The 16,725-nt window shown below is 37.0% G+C and overlaps 2 protein-coding genes and 1 long non-coding RNA gene across 11 annotated transcripts in view; 2 read left to right on the top strand and 1 right to left on the bottom strand.

The window, feature by feature from the left end:
• LOC115242525 overlaps nucleotides 1-3,820 on the top strand; it is a 4,323-nt gene extending 503 nt beyond the window's left edge. The window contains exons 2-3 of one of the 4 annotated variants that reach the window (XR_003885062.1): nucleotides 74-345; nucleotides 3,052-3,820. This is a non-coding gene — a long non-coding RNA (uncharacterized LOC115242525). Of the gene's footprint in view, nucleotides 1-73; nucleotides 346-1,808; nucleotides 2,072-3,051 lie in introns of those variants that run through there. The other 3 variants (XR_003885064.1, XR_003885063.1, XR_003885065.1) reach the window with 3 other exon arrangements.
• Nucleotides 428-6,017, bottom strand: LOC115242524 (apoptosis-inducing factor 3). Of its 6 annotated transcripts, none has more exons than XM_029818897.1 (8): nucleotides 3,944-4,988; nucleotides 3,224-3,516; nucleotides 2,809-3,145; nucleotides 2,361-2,711; nucleotides 2,079-2,284; nucleotides 1,784-2,000; nucleotides 1,535-1,660; nucleotides 428-735 (listed from the first exon to the last, which is right to left on the bottom strand). In XM_029818897.1, the coding sequence occupies exons 1-8, from the start codon at nucleotides 4,041-4,043 to the stop codon at nucleotides 596-598; spliced, it is 1,770 nt and encodes a 589-aa protein (XP_029674757.1). In that variant the 5' UTR covers nucleotides 4,044-4,988; the 3' UTR covers nucleotides 428-595. The 6 variants fall into 6 exon arrangements, with proteins under 6 accessions (XP_029674757.1, XP_029674760.1, XP_029674762.1 ...); XM_029818900.1 differs by lacking the exons at nucleotides 428-735; nucleotides 3,944-4,988 and adding exons at nucleotides 5,568-5,747; nucleotides 5,866-6,017 and having other exon boundaries at nucleotides 1,227-1,660; XM_029818902.1 differs by lacking the exons at nucleotides 428-735; nucleotides 3,944-4,988 and adding exons at nucleotides 5,568-5,747; nucleotides 5,871-6,013 and having other exon boundaries at nucleotides 1,227-1,660.
• Nucleotides 6,018-9,918: 3,901 nt separating this feature from the next.
• LOC115242523 (Down syndrome cell adhesion molecule-like protein Dscam2) overlaps nucleotides 9,919-16,725 on the top strand; it is a 79,865-nt gene continuing 73,058 nt past the window's right edge. The window contains exons 1-2 of the mRNA XM_029818895.1: nucleotides 9,919-10,178; nucleotides 10,267-10,424. Coding sequence (XP_029674755.1) covers nucleotides 10,159-10,178; nucleotides 10,267-10,424 — 178 coding nt within the window. The 5' untranslated portion in view covers nucleotides 9,919-10,158. The remainder of the gene's footprint in view (nucleotides 10,179-10,266; nucleotides 10,425-16,725) is intronic.

Genomic DNA, 16,725 nt, shown 5'->3' on the forward strand with positions numbered 1-16,725 from the left:
TATATATATATATATATATATATATATATATATATATATATATATATATAGTTGTAAATTTTTTGTATCACAGAAAGTATCGTATAGTTAAGAAACCATCTCTGCACGATTTATATAAGATGAAGATAGACTTTGAAAGAGAAGAACAAAACATGTTGATTTTGCGGCATCCTTACCTTACAATCGAGCAATCCCATGGTCATGCAGGAACAAAAGAAAAATCAACTAAGTTTTTCCAACAAATTTTCGAAAGAAGAAGACAGGAATACCAAAAGGATATCACTATCACAGAACGTCTATGCCATTTGAGAGTCACAGAAGCATGGGATTAGAAGCTTCTCGTAGGTATATGTAATTTTATTTCATAGATTGCTTTTTTTTAAGATTACTATAAATTAAATAGTTGTCAAACCCAAGAATGTCATAATTTTCTTTTCAACAATTTTATGTAAATTGATACAATATACTGAATATATTACATAAGCTTGATAAGATATATTGATAATGTACATCATGTACATCAATGTAAATCAAAAAGTGGAGTTAATACTGTGACATTTCAAATAACTGATTTATGTTAATATTTGTACACAATTCAAGCCTTTACATCTACTAAAAAACTATCTTGAAATCGCGTTAACGCATTCTTTGGCTTATTTCTCATCCAACCAAATGGGTCTGTATTAATTTCCTCTTCTGTTAACGTCTTTTCTTCATAAAGCAGATTTGCAAAATCTGATACAACAGGATCAGCATTAAGACTGCTCATTCCTATTACTTTACTATCAAAATCTATAGTTTACGTCACGTATACTATAGGTTTTCAATACTGGCAGTGAATATCTGAACGCAGCCTATGTGTGGGGCTGTGGGACACAGTGACATAACCTTTATTAAGTACGTGTGATTTATTTAAAGATACATAGCATCTGATTTACAATGCGGCTTGGATTAATTCTATTTCATATTGCTAAACCTAAAATGCCATATAGATATAGAGGGTGAGTTCTTGTACACAAAAAGTAATCTTGCGTTTTATTTAACGAAAATTATTTTATGGATCGCACCGTTTGTAATGTATTGCTAATATTCTCAAGTTACATGGATATATATATATAAGCATGGGATTAGAAGCTTCTCGTAGGTATATGTAATTTTATTTCATAGATTGCTTTTTTTTAAGATTACTATAAATTAAATAGTTGTCAAACCCAAGAATGTCATAATTTTCTTTTCAACAATTTTATGTAAATTGATACAATATACTGAATATATTACATAAGCTTGATAAGATATATTGATAATGTACATCATGTACATCAATGTAAATCAAAAAGTGGAGTTAATACTGTGACATTTCAAATAACTGATTTATGTTAATATTTGTACACAATTCAAGCCTTTACATCTACTAAAAAACTATCTTGAAATCGCGTTAACGCATTCTTTGGCTTATTTCTCATCCAACCAAATGGGTCTGTATTAATTTCCTCTTCTGTTAACGTCTTTTCTTCATAAAGCAGATTTGCAAAATCTGATACAACAGGATCAGCATTAAGACTGCTCATTCCTATTACTTTACTATCTTTAAGATAATAAGCAAAGAATTCCAATTTATCCAATGAGCCATGAATTTTTATGCTAGTAGGTTTTCCATGACCTGATAAAAAAAGTAGAAAAACTTTTTGAGTTGGATTGCTAATGATCATTAACATTAGGAATTATTTCATTAATAATTATTATATTTTTGCAAAAATTTGTATTTGTATGTTATAAAAATTACCTGCGTATCTATAATTTCTGCCCAGTAAATTGGTCCAAAAGAACGGTATTGTCTTCAAAGGAGTTTCTTTACCACATATGTTTTGAGCTGCAACTTTGCCATGATAATGGGCTAAAGAATAATGACCTATTGCAGCCAATGTGTCATCGGATCCATATATTGGTGCATAAGCTATATCACCTCCAGCATATACATTTTCTATATTCGTTTTTAGATGCTGTAATTTAATGAATATTAATTATCAATTATCAAAATGTGAATAGATAAAACAATATGTATTGCCTAAAAGTTGTACCTTATTTACTATTATAGTGCCATCGTTCCTCATTTTAAGAACTGATTCTTTCAGCCAATCTGTGTAAAAAGTAGAGCCTATTCCAACAATAACTATATCCGCTGGTAAAATCTGACCATCCGTAAGTTCGACTTTACCCAAAACATTTTCTTCATCTTCCTTTGGAATAAATTGCTTGATATTGTTTTGAAAGATAAACTTTACTCCTGATTAAAAAATTTATTATTAATTATACAAATTTGTATAATTCATAATGCTATGCGTAACAACTTTGTATAATACCTTTTGCTTCATGCTCTTTTCTAATTCTATCACCAATGTCCGTGCCGAATATCGCTTTAAGAGGCACAGTATCGCGTCCTATTACCGTAATAGATGCACATTTGTTGATACAATAAGCTGCCGCTTCCATGCCGATGAAGCCTAATCCCAATACAACTACATGTTTTTCGGGAGAAAGCTGTGAATATACACCTTGTGAATCAGTATAATCTCGCAGCACAAAAATGTTGGACAAATTACTTCCAGGTATATTTGGCATTCTCGGTTTACTGCCTGTGCATATGAATAGGTCATTATACTTTAAGTTCTCATTGTCACTCAGTTTAACAATATTTTGAGTTGTATCTAGCCCTAGAGAAAAATAAAAGTAATTATGTTATAATGGAATGTAAAGCTTATAATATGTAACTGAACTATATACATGTATCGAATAGAACTTAATTTATACCTATAGCTTCTACACCAAGTTTTCTTTCAATTTCGTGTTCATCATAAAACTCAGGAGGCCGTAATGCTGCTTTCTGAACGTCGAAATCTAATACTTTGGATACTTTTATTCGGTCATAGGGTACGACATTCTCTCTGCATATCATAATAATGCGTCCTGTAAAACCTTCTTGTCGCAGACTTTCTGCACAGGTTGCACCCGCCGGTCCTCCACCGACTATAACGACTGTTTTTATATTTTCAGGATCACGTGCAGACATGTCCTTCACACGTTTATTAGTATCCAGATCTTTACGTTTGGCTTTTACGTGTACAAGACCGGCTTCATCTATGCGAATCTATAAAATACAGAGAAATAGATAAATAAGCAGAAATATAAAACAGAATTTTAAAAAATTTATAAACTATTCAAATACCTTGTAGCATGGTAAAGAATCCAAGCCTGGATAATCTTCAATATCTCCAGTTTTAATATTAAAGCATGCCCCATGCCATGGACATCTCACTCGTCCTTCTCCTAATGCACCAGTATGTAGCAGAGCTCCATAATGTGTACATTTGTTACCAATTGCATGCAATTCTCCTTTTTGTTTTATTAACAAAATTTTGCTTTCATTATCTCCAAGCGGTAGTAATTTCATTTCATTTTCGTTGATATCTTCCTGGTTGCACACCACACCTTCGATATAGTCATGCTGTTCTTGAGAACCTGATATGTGAGAATAAGATAAATTAATTTGTAGTTTACTTTACATATTTTATCAGACCTTCAAAGCAAAACGGGTGACTCACAAGTGCAATAAAATGGTAATATATTATGTTTCTGTATGATATTTCCTGTTATATTACGTTCATTATAATTTCCTTTCTCTCTAATTTTATTTAATATATTCAAACATATATATTCTAATAAAATATTAAACTTTATAAAATTTCATAATCATAATCTATCTGTATATATGAAATATTAGTGAAATGTATCGAATGTGAGAATATAAAAGTAAATATAAAAGTTGGATATTTTTAAATAATTCTATATCTAAGCAAGAAATTCAAATTTTTTACGTCTTCATAACAGCCTCAAAACAGTAGAATACTTATGGTAAAATCATTTATAAATTTGAAAAGAACGCTACCTTTAATTAATCGGGCGACTGAATATCTCCATATCAAAACAAGATATTTCGTCAATAATATATATAATAAATAACTCGCATTGATTATATTGCGTAGCATACAGTTGAATACGACAAATATGTAAAGAAATCTAAAGAAACCGCAATGGGAATTTCCCAAGTTACTATTATCTCATACGTGGAAAGTTGCACTATCCGATAGGTTATCGGTTATCGGCGATTTAATGAATAACGATTCCGTGATACTATTTGGTCGAGAGTTTCCTCAAGATGCAATGTAACGATCGAATAAAATAGCACAGCACGTTGGAGATAGTGCTTTGCGTGATCTGCTTGTACATTACATTATAATAATGACAATTCGTGCGCCGCGCACGTGACACAGATCCATATAAATGTGTATAACATACACTATATGTCGCGTGCAAAAAAAAGTGAATCTTTCAATATGTATGTGAGGATAGCCTTTTGGATAAGCAAATTCGCAGAGATTTCATTAGTGTTGTAAATTACATGGAAATATAATTGTTCTTTCTTTTTTACAAATTTGCACATTTTTATTATTGGAATTATTTTGATGTGATAGTGATAATAGTTCGTAATTTTTAATATACATACTCTTCAACCGCATGATTATTTATCGGTAACATAAAGAAACATATGAATAAAAATGCAGTAAATATTAGCAGAAAATCAAAGCAAGAGTGTATTCTACAATCGCTGAAACGAATAACTTTTGCTTTTGTTACAAAATATATATTCGCTTTGTTATTTTTCTATTTTATATTATATTAGACAGAATGGCCTATCGTTAATGACTTATTGTATTAGTCATATAAATGTCTACACAAATGATATACAATTCATGCTTTTTATTGTTCTCTCTTTTTCGTATCTTTCGTAAATATTATAACCTCTTAAAGAAGTACAAATGTTTTATTTTAGCTATAAGCGGCACTTTTGATGTTATTATACAGTACAACCGGTATATGATACGATTAATAAGATTAAAAGCATTGCCCTATTCCGTGTATCTATTTTGTTTGATTTGTATGTCCAAATATTGCGAAAGCCTACTTAGGAAACGACGCAAGAATGACATATCCACGAAGGAGGCCCACCTCCTAAGTGCAAGCGTCCTGACACACTGCATCGCAAAGCACTAGAAACTATCAGCTGTCTAGCTGTCAGCTGTCAGTACGATTCGATCGTGCGTTTCATACTAAATAATAGCTAATGTATGTATCTTTTTTCACGAACTATATATACTAATCACTGTATTATATGTAATTTCTCGTCGTTAATTGAACGATTCTGTACAACAATATTCCGATCCATGTTTTCCACAAGAAATTTATATGAAAAAATTAAAAACATTAAATTTAATAAAGATTTATTTTTACAGGTTCTTAAAAAAATTCGAATCGAATAATCTTTTGCGATCGCGCACGTCATTAAAATTAATCGAAAACAATTATCAAAGTAGTTTTAACAAAGCGATGTACGGTATAATATCATTGCCAGTTATAACAATAAGAGATGAAGATATGAGAAATTGTTTCGCCCCAATTTTTTTTTAATTCTCTCGTTTTCCTTATAATTGATTTTTGTACGAGATACGCACCTGTTGCAGTGGATTCATTGTGATTAGGTTTCCTTATTCGGAATCCTTTGCAATGACCCGAGCCCATATTTTTGCGAACAAATCACTAGCCGAAAACTGATTGTGAGAGGAGAGAGAGAGCGCGTTGTGTATTTACCAGTCGACCGCGATCATCTGTCTATCTTGAGTATTCTCGTGATCCTACGTACAATAAAAGTACTATAGGAGAGCGGGCAGACCTTGAGATATTCGTCGTTTGAGATGGCGACGTTTAGATTTTCTTAAGGAAGCTTTCACATTGTAATCGATACATGCTTACCGTACCGTATCACGCGGGTCCTTTCCGCTAATTTTTTCTTCCGACAAAATCGAATGGCACGGTTTTCTTAATTAATGCGCGCGATAACGGAAGGACTGATCTCAGCGAAATTCCACCTCGATTCTAAAAGTTCCAAGGAACCGCAATGAACGTGATAAGATATCGTGACTCATTCGATTATGACACACATTCTTGCCACAAGAGAGACATATAAAGAATATATCTTACGTGAGCGAAATTATTTATTATTAAGAAATCGCGCGAATAAATCTGATCGTGAGGATTATTTGTTAAAAGAAAGGATTCACGTGAATTTTGATATTTTTACAGATCGTACACATTTTTCAGAAATCTATTTTGCGATATATTTTATTTTCGAGGAAATGTATGAATATATAATGGGAGAATTTTTGGAGATTATTATTAAAACATTATCTTTAAAGAGCCCGATGTGATCTATCTCTATCTCATGAAAGTTTTTCACGTGTATATCACACTTTTATAGGTAATTAAAGTAAAAATAGAGCATCGTGAGGATTATTAAGGCTAGTAATCTTATGACATTTTGGCAGCAAAATTAAAGATATTAATTTTTTTATTGAAGATGTACATATTGTTATACAGAAAAAGTGTAGTTTACGTGCATTATCGCCATCTGAAAGCAAATCTTGCGACTATAATAAGAACTGCGATCGATAACAAGAAAAATGTAGATAATTACTCGTGTGCTTTGAAAGTGATCGGTAATTAATATTGCAGTTATATTAAAACTCACCAGATGTCACGCGAATCCACTTTCTTGTGGTTCTTTCAATGTTCCTATATTCAGTTCTGTTATGGCGATGAGATGGGATCTTACCTTATTCGAGCAGTGCCGATTCAAATCGTAGAAGGATCTGTGTATACATATTACAATTTTCTCTATCTTAAGGTAAACTATCCTTATTACATTCTTATTTTATTGTATTTATATCGACGCTTTTTTTTTAAACGATAAATGAGATATATAAAAGCCGATATAAAATTGTAAGGCTACTTGGAGGCAATTTTATTCGTAGTTAATGGACTTGTGATTTCTTGTCGATATTTCATGAGATGAAGTAGTAGTTTTAAACGCGCTTTGAAAGTATTGAACTAAATACGATCGAAATCGGGGGAAAAAAAAAACCCTAAACTTGAAAAGCTTTTCAATATCTGCGACAAAGATTTGAAATTATCATTTCGCACTTCAAAGCGTTTCGGACTATTCCCGTAGGTGTTTCCCGCGTTTCTCTGTACAAGAAAAAAAGCAGTTGCATCGTAAATGAAGAGATTGTCTCGCTTCTTTTCCTTCCGATTCGCCGCGAAACGTTTCAATCTCCTGCCAATAACACACTTGATCTTTCACGCGAACTCGGGTAAAAAGAGAGAGACAGAGAAAGAGCGAGAGAGAGAGAGAGGGAGAATGGAAAAGGAAAAAATAAAAACCGCGCAACTCGAGACTCGTGCGATTTAAATTAGTAGCCCTTAGAGAACCTTCAAAAGAGAAATTCGGTCCAACGATGCATGAAAAACAGAGCAGCCGACACCCGGTGTAGGGGTAAACGGCTACGTGCACTGCACGGATATTTAATTTGTGCCTGGCGGCGGCGGTGGTGGCGAAGCGTCAGTGACGGAGAGGGAAGAAAGGGAGATGGGACGGGCGGGAGGCCGGGGGGGGGGGGGGGGGCGGGAGATGGCGTAAGGTTACGCGGGAGCCTCTCGCTCTTTGAGGTCGGTGGTTGATGGCGGTCGGTTACCCCGCTCTCCGCGCCCCCATTCGATGATGTGGCTCGGTGTACATACGCATTGAAGGCTGCCGTGGAACGTAACCTCGCGAGCGGGAAGGAGAGAACAGGGGGCCATGGGAGGAGAGCTCGGTGGAAAGAGACGGTGTGTAAGGTCTGTGATGATGGTCTCGCGTGCAAGAGGCGGCTTAAACCGAATCAATCAGGTAACTGTACATCACTACGTTTTATATCCCTTGGGAAAGATCGTGCGCTTTCTTTATTCGTGCTTCGCGCGTAACGCTATTTGGTTAACCGTCGAATATATGCGCGAGATAATTATTTCTATCGATATATTTATTAGAAAATTACTTTTGTAAAGTAATTTTATGTGATAAATATTCTAGGAATTCACGCTTCATATTCGTGCTTATTATGTATTTGAATTTTGCTATAATTATAGCTATATTCGAGTTTTCAGTGAATTACGACGTTGCTTGGTCAGCCATTAGATTTCAGTGAAACATAACGATCTTTGATCAGACATCGCGCCTTTCCTCCTATTTCTCATTTAAAAAGATTCACGTATTCTTTTACAAAACACGTTTATAAAAAATTACAATCAATATATGTATATTATAAAATAAGAAACCTTTTTTTCTATTGTTTATTATTATTCTAACGAAAAATAGAAAAAGATTTAGACGAAATTGATGACAACTATATTATAGAGATTTTCCGCTATTGTGTCGCGCTGTGGATACTAGGGGAGAAATCCCCAACTTCATATTTCATTTTCACCGAATAGCCGGCGAAATTGCAGCGTGATACGGGCATTAGGGTTACGTGTGCAATTTCTCCCTATATCCGTGTCTTCGTGTCGAGGTATACGTTTGTCGTTAGTACATGGGCCGCAGCTTGGCGCGGGTGAAGGGAACGACGACGCCGAGCGTGCACCGAGGGTCGCCGAATACCGTCGAGCGCGTCCGAGGAAGGTCGAGTCGCGGGCCGAGGTGAACTTAGCGCGCAGCTCGAAGGAGCCCGGTTTAGTCTATCTCCAAGCGCTGGACGCGGCGGGTGCCGAGAGGGGTTTGCGACGCTCGAGGCAAAGGGTTGCGTGCGCGGTTGTAATCGTCTCGCTCCTGCCCGTCTTCCCCTCTCCCTCACACACGTTTAACCGCCCTTTCCGGGCTCTCACTCGTTACCCTACTCGCACTTGTCCGACTTTACGCGCTCACCTATGTTTATATTGATACACAGCCGGAAGCCGGACAGGTGAATCGTCCTCTTCTCGATGACGATGAAACGGGAGTGGTAGATCTATCCCACCTTGCCATCTACTCTTGTCTTACCTTATCCATCTACCTACCTGCTTACACTGATCTCTCACGAATTTCCCAAGGAATTCGATGACGATGTCACCGGCAAGGATGGATGCAAAACCGCGGAGGAGACAGTTTGCCAGTCATCGGCCGTACTCGATTCGGTCAGCCCACCACGTGGATCGTGGTCTCGTGCTCTCGCTGACACCATTCACGCTCGTCCTCATCCTCGCCTTCGGTAAGTCGCACCTAACTACATATAAAGATGAATATCCGCGAATTCCGAATCCATCGCTAGTAATGTTATTATTGCGATTATATGCTAATTATTAGAAAAGTAAAACAAAAGTTGCAACGATAAGAGTTCTGAAAGTATTTTACATCTTATCGTAGATGGAGGTCTTTTTAGAAATTTTCTTTTTTTTTTAAAATATATAAATAAAGATTTCAGTGAAACATAACGATCTTTGATCAGACATCGCGCCTTTCCTCCTATTTCTCATTTAAAAAGATTCACGTATTCTTTTACAAAACACGTTTATAAAAAATTACAATCAATATATGTATATTATAAAATAAGAAACCTTTTTTTCTATTGTTTATTATTATTCTAACGAAAAATAGAAAAAGATTTAGACGAAATTGATGACAACTATATTATAGAGATTTTCCGCTATTGTGTCGCGCTGTGGATACTAGGGGAGAAATCCCCAACTTCATATTTCATTTCCACCGAATAGCCGGCGAAATTGCAGCGTGATACGGGCATTAGGGTTACGTGTGCAATTTCTCCCTATATCCGTGTCTTCGTGTCGAGGTATACGTTTGTCGTTAGTACATGGGCCGCAGCTTGGCGCGGGTGAAGGGAACGACGACGCCGAGCGTGCACCGAGGGTGGCCGAATACCGTCGAGCGCGTCCGAGGAAGGTCGAGTCGCGGGCCGAGGTGAACTTAGCGCGCAGCTCGAAGGAGCCCGGTTTAGTCTATCTCCAAGCGCTGGACGCGGCGGGTGCCGAGAGGGGTTTGCGACGCTCGAGGCAAAGGGTTGCGTGCGCGGTTGTAATCGTCTCGCTCCTGCCCGTCTTCCCCTCTCCCTCACACACGTTTAACCGCCCTTTCCGGGCTCTCACTCGTTACCCTACTCGCACTTGTCCGACTTTACGCGCTCACCTATGTTTATATTGATACACAGCCGGAAGCCGGACAGGTGAATCGTCCTCTTCTCGATGACGATGAAACGGGAGTGGTAGATCTATCCCACCTTGCCATCTACTCTTGTCTTACCTTATCCATCTACCTACCTGCTTACACTGATCTCTCACGAATTTCCCAAGGAATTCGATGACGATGTCACCGGCAAGGATGGATGCAAAACCGCGGAGGAGACAGTTTGCCAGTCATCGGCCGTACTCGATTCGGTCAGCCCACCACGTGGATCGTGGTCTCGTGCTCTCGCTGACACCATTCACGCTCGTCCTCATCCTCGCCTTCGGTAAGTCGCACCTAACTACATATAAAGATGAATATCCGCGAATTCCGAATCCATCGCTAGTAATGTTATTATTGCGATTATATGCTAATTATTAGAAAAGTAAAACAAAAGTTGCAACGATAAGAGTTCTGAAAGTATTTTACATCTTATCGTAGATGGAGGTCTTTTTAGAAATTTTCTTTTTTTTTTAAAATATATAAATAAATAAATAAAAAGAATATTTTTTGTATAGATTTCTTACTTTTTTTCTGATATATAAAAAAATACGTATTTTATATATATATTTTTTGAATGTCTCTTGAAAGATTAGAAAAAAACCATGTAAAACGTAGAATTAATTCTTCAGTTATATGAATGATCAAGTCAATTATTTTTGAAAACTACAGTTATAATGTCTCATTATTATATAAAATGGAATTGTATTATTTTGAGAGTTGAAACTATATGCTGCATAGCGTTGAATTACTGAGATTCGTAATTCGCGGTAAATTTATGAGATATATTCCGGAGATACAATTTAATAAAACATAGATACAGAAAGAGAGAGATAGAGATAGAGAAAGAGAACGCAGCAGTTTCTCACATTTCAAAGCTATATTGCTTCTTACAATATATAACTGTAACTTATCGGTCCAATGCAATTACTTTTTGAAAAATAAGTAAAAATCTGTTTTTTATTTAACACAAAATATTCGTATATTTCTATTTTGAGTGTATGTATATATTGTTGTTATTATATATATTTCTACAACAATTAACTCGCACAGTCCTCTTTTTTTTTTTTTACGTTGAAATTGCGATACGTGTTAATTTACTATCGGATAGAGTTTCGCAAAATACATATAGAAATCGATGCAGCGGAACATCCGCGGAATTCAATTTTGCCAGAAATATCTTGTTGTATGAAACCAGATATTGATCTTACGGAGCGGAAGATAGCCGCCGGTGTTAGCGAACGCGTAAACTGAGTCGCAATGTCGTTTAACAAAGTGGAAACGACAATATTCACGTTCAGGGATAATCGCGTCTTGCAATGTAACGCGAGAATCGCGAACCGCGAGAGCGTCGAGATCGACGGAAAGAGAAAGAGGGGGAGAGGAAAAGGGTACCGCAACGAAATCTATTTCCGCCATTTCCCGCTGCTATTGAAACTCAATGTTGTCTGGATTGCAGAGTCAGAATATCAAGTGTCTTATTACGCGCATCATTGATCGCGAAATTCGCGCTTCTAACAATGTTATCTCAATAAAATTGTGAGAATTACGCGCAAATATATTTTAATTATTGCGTTACAGTTGAAAATTTTGAGATAAATACGTCGATGTCGCATTTATCGGTAATTTAATTGTTTTGTGTTTCTCCGTAAATGCGAAACAACATTGTTGGCGAGCTAATCGCCTTTTCTATAATGCTGATTGCCTCGCGCGTCTTTGCCATGACGCAAGACTAATTTACCATCGATCCGATTAAGAGGTAAGTTAGTTGGCAGGGGGGGGGGAGAGAGCAAAGAGTACTTCGGAAATGCATCAGCTATGGAGAGTAGTGTCTAATGGCACTAATCGGTCAAGTGCCTTTAGTCCGGGGGTAATCATTGGCAGGCAGCGAATAATCAATTATGTTAGCGGGAATATTGCGTGTTACAACGATTTCACGCGCGCGTATTTTCGTAAGTTATCGTCTTTAACTTAAATATTTGAAAATATTTCAGAAACTACGCGATCGTTGATTGCTCGGGCGCTTTTTGTCAATATCAATTTTTTCAAACGGAGAGAAATTTTTATCTCTTGGTAGAGACATACACACGGAAGGAAAGACTGTCATGTACAGCGCATACATATACATATATGTATATATCGTATCTTGCGCAGTGAACTGCGCCAGAAAATTTATGCCGCGTTAAATTTATATATTATATACATACATATACACACACATATCCTGGAAGCGCTCCTTGTCGAGTTATACGTTCTATCTGCGAGTTACACATAGGTATCGCGAATTTTCGAAATTCCTCGCAATGATCAGTTTCCGTCAAATATTTTGCAAATCATACGCATTCCGCGATAAAAGTACGAAACTTTTCTACATCGTTTCATCAAAGTCTTGAAATATCTATTATTATTATCTATCGACATTTAAAAAATTAGAATTTTTTAATATAGAAAAAAATATAAGAATAAAACGACAAGGAAAAAGTTTAGGATCGATACGAAGCCGAGGAAGTAATAAGGAATGCGAAAAAATCTCCCGGATTGCGTCCCATCGAAATGGTTCAATCTTCTATAATTCACTTTTCCTTTTTTGACGCGCTGGTTTATCCTTATCGGGAACACAATATCGCATAAATCAAAGTGTTTATTCAATAGCGACGTAGAATATGCGAGGGAGGAGTTTGTTGTGTAGAGTAAACTTGCTAATAATCTACGATCGCTTCACTTTTCCGACTCGTACTTAATAAATATTTCAAAATACACTTTTATCCTTTTTCCGTCTTTTTCGAGATATCCGAACGCGAAAAGTCTCGAGGTCAACTCCTCCGAGGGCTTATCTTTTTAAACCCGACTTCGACATTATTCGGAATTACGACGTTCTTTCTCCGGAGAGGCAAATAATAGGATTTCGATGTTTGAGAAATCTTTTCGAAAATGATTGCTCTCCTCATCGCGAACAGATACATGATTCAAACTATATCAAAGTGATACAAAGGATCTTTTTGCGAGGAGGAATTCCCCGACGAAGTTTAATCCACCAATCTGTGAATAAGCTCGAAAGCTGCGTTTAGTTTCTTGGAAACTTTTACATAACGTACATTAAATTAGCTCCTGCGCGGATAAGATTATATAAGCTATATCGACAAAGGTGCAGCCGGCTTTCTTCCCCCTTCCCCCCTTTCCCCCTCATCCTCCCTTACCTTCATCTCGTCACTTTGCTGGCAAGAAAGATAATTCGACACAGTGTTTAATTAGAACGTGTAAATTAATGGTGTACTCCCTACACGCGTAGTCCGCGAATGTTCGACCATCATCCATTCAACCGCTGAGTAATCCTTTGGACCACAATGGATCCACGACATGGAATGCGCCAAACCGTTCGCTTACACGGGTCAATTTATCGCTTCCCTCGGATGGCAAGACAAGACATTGGATGCCGTAAACGTCTGTCCGTAACGGCGCAATAATTTTAAATCTCTGAGTCACAGTGTCATGGCATTCCATAGTCGGATTCCATCGTGGATTGAAAAATTGTCTAAAAATTCCTTTATTAAGCAGATCAAATTTTTTTATCTGCTTAATTATTTTTTTACCTTGCTTAATTATTTTTAATCCAACAATCATTGCTCTAGCATAATAATCGTCTAATAAATGATCAATTATGATGATCATTGATGAAGTCTGCAAAAATTATTAATTATTAACAATTATTAACACAGATATACATATGAATTTAAAAAGGTTTCAAGATTCTCAAAATATTTTCTGTATTTTTCTTGATGCATCGTGCAAAAGAATCAAGATTGCAAAATATAGAAAACAGTTTTGTAAATATTGAAGCTTTTTTTTAGACGAACGTATATGTGTGATTGAAAATTAGCTAATTCCAAAATATGTATTTTTTATTTTGATTGCAATAATTCGATTCAAAAATAAAGGGCAATGAATAATAATGATCAGGTTTGTCGATCGCATAAGCCGGTTTTTTAAGAAACCAAAACATCGCATGTCATCTCGAGGGGAATGGTTAGTCGCTGCGCGTGGTCAGTCCCGTTTCATTTCTCTCTTCCTATTAATCGGAAAAGTATACAAAGACCGGCGCACATGGCCGCCTGTTGAATTTGCTTCGGTATAGCTGTCGATACGCGCTGCGTGATGCTGCGGAGCGTAACGGTGGAATTGAAAATAACGCTATCGGAACATGACGGTATCTAATCGGAAAGCAATTATGAGCCGTTGGAGTTAAGCTAGGGTATGCCATATATGCCATAGTCATTCTAGTTATAGCCGACGTCATTCTTCGTACCCCACTCTCGTGGCCACTGGCCTCGATTTAAACTAAACTCGTTCAATAAAATAGAACGCACGAAGCGATGAAGACCCTCGCACTGGCAGCCGATTTAATTAAATTTCGCGTTCGATGAACTTTTTAGCATTCGATTTCGAACTTTTAATTCCATTTTAAATATTTGTATCGAAAAAAATATATTTAGCTACGTGCGCGAAAAAATTTCATGTGCATAATAAAAATATATACATATGGTATATTACAAGATTAATAGACGATTTGTGAAAGCATAGAATAATTTTTTATATCAAAGATTTTATCTGCTTGTATTTCTGAGAAATGTTTCTATTTCTGCGAGTGTTGCAAACTCTAATACGTACTACGCAGAGAATTACAAAAAAAAAGAGAAAGATCAGAAGATAAAAGAACAAGAGAAAGGAAAAGACGTAAAGTCATGGTATGCGTTTCTACGATATAAAAATATCTTCCACTTTTTTTTCTCACTGACGCTGGAAGCGCTCTACTGTCATCGGCAGTATTTAGTTTAGGGATAGCGGGGGATACGAGAGTTCCGGAATAAAGACGGAGTAGAGGGAGTAGATGGAGGCTAGATAAAGAAGGAGCTCGGTGAAGCTCTGGCCGGGAAAGGAGACGCGAAGAGAGAATGAATGGGCGGAGAAGAAGGAGCGGCGAACTTATAGAGGAGCTTGCAAACGCTCGTCGACTTCGGGTCACCGCCGTCATACCACCACAATACAACCCTATCAACCGCTGCTGAAACCACTCTGCAGCACCTCGCCGTTTCATTCTTTTGCATCCAACCCCTCCCTCTCTCCCCTTTCCGCTCCCACCCTATCCGCGCCATCGCGACTTCGACCCGTTGCTCGTTTCAACGCTCGTTTCCAGCAGAACCTCTCGTTTCTCCATCTTTTCGCCGGTGCACCGCGGCCTATAACGAGTGGCGTACCTCATCCAAGGCGTTACGCTTCTACTCTTTTCTTTCCTCGCGTCTCTTTTTCCCTGTCCCTGGCCCCTCCTTCCCTTCTCTCATATTCCGCCTTTATTTCTTCCCTCGGCATCCTTCTTCTTGCCGCGCGCGCTGGTTTGATCTTCTCTCTTTTTCCTGTTATTTCTTACTCGCCGCCCGTCGCTGCACCATGAGAATAAATGAGGAGCACACGTCAAAGCAAAGAAAAAAAAAATAAAAGACATCTTTCTTGTGTTGTAAGCTCGAGCGCACTGGGTTGCCGTGTTTTTTCTACGATACCGTCTTCCCATGATGTAGACGTCTTTGCGGGTGGTTTCGCGCTGCGCTCGCTTCATGGTTTCCCAATGAGTTCTCGTCGAGACGGTTCGTCGACCGGTCGAGATTAAACGCTTCGTTTCCGCGGAATGTTAGCCTCCGGATATATATCTTAAGGAATTTTTCACCAGATCTCGGTGCCACGTATATTTTTTTATTTTAAAGGCGCGCAAAGTACTTACAATTTATAATTGCAATGTAAGTTTGAGATTCGTCGTTAAGTCAATAAAATTCAGCCCAGCATCGTATCGCGCGAAATGGTTGTTTAATCGTGCAGATGATTAAAGAGGGTGTATTTGAACGCGCGAGATATTTCGTATTTATCTGCTCTTCGTTTAGCTTCATGTTTTCTGCAAGCGCGAGCGAAAATTTTCCGACGTTTTTGCTGAATCGTTCTCTGCTTCTTTCGAGGATGTTGCTTCGGAACGTTCAATTCCCTACGTGACTGTCGTACATATCGCGCGTTTCTGACGTGTGCTTTGCAGTAGTTGAGTCGATGATGTAGTCAGACCGACACCCATATTAACCTGGCACCCCCACCACGAAAAATCGGATTCGGCCATAGTGCATAATTAAGTGCTAATTTGTTGCTAATTTATCGCAATAATCGCGGCGATCATCTTTTTTATTAATACGCGATAATATGATAGTCAAACTCAAGTCGATTAAACGCGTCTCAAAGTTTATGAAGTGGAAGGTGCTATCGGTAGCTACAAATAATTTTATTGCGTAAAAAAATAATACGAATTCCTTTTTATTTATACATATATGGATTAATGAATATATTTATATATTCTCTATTTATACATTTAAATTTTGTAGACGATCTCTATAATTTGCGATAAAATTTGGGAAAGAATTTCATTTATAATTTCATGTGTCGTGTAATACATTTGAAATAACTCACATATGCAAAATATCTATCAGGATATATATATATATATATATATATATATTTTAGGATATATATTATACATAAAATTATATATATAGAATTCT

Source organism: Formica exsecta, unplaced genomic scaffold (assembly GCF_003651465.1).
Source record: "Formica exsecta isolate Colony F162 unplaced genomic scaffold, ASM365146v1 scaffold60, whole genome shotgun sequence".
NCBI classification, from domain to species: domain Eukaryota; kingdom Metazoa; phylum Arthropoda; class Insecta; order Hymenoptera; family Formicidae; genus Formica; species Formica exsecta.

Excerpts from the sequence above, each read along its gene's own strand:
- LOC115242524 (XM_029818897.1), bottom strand. The coding sequence starts at position 4,043 with ATGCTACGCAATATAATCAATGCGAGTTATTTATTATATATATTATTG. Across the intron at positions 3,146-3,223 it reads ATTCTTTACCATGCTACAAG|ATTCGCATAGATGAAGCCGG; the intron begins GTATTTGAATAG and ends TGTATTTTATAG. Across the intron at positions 2,001-2,078 it reads GCACTATAATAGTAAATAAG|CATCTAAAAACGAATATAGA; the intron begins GTACAACTTTTA and ends ATTAAATTACAG.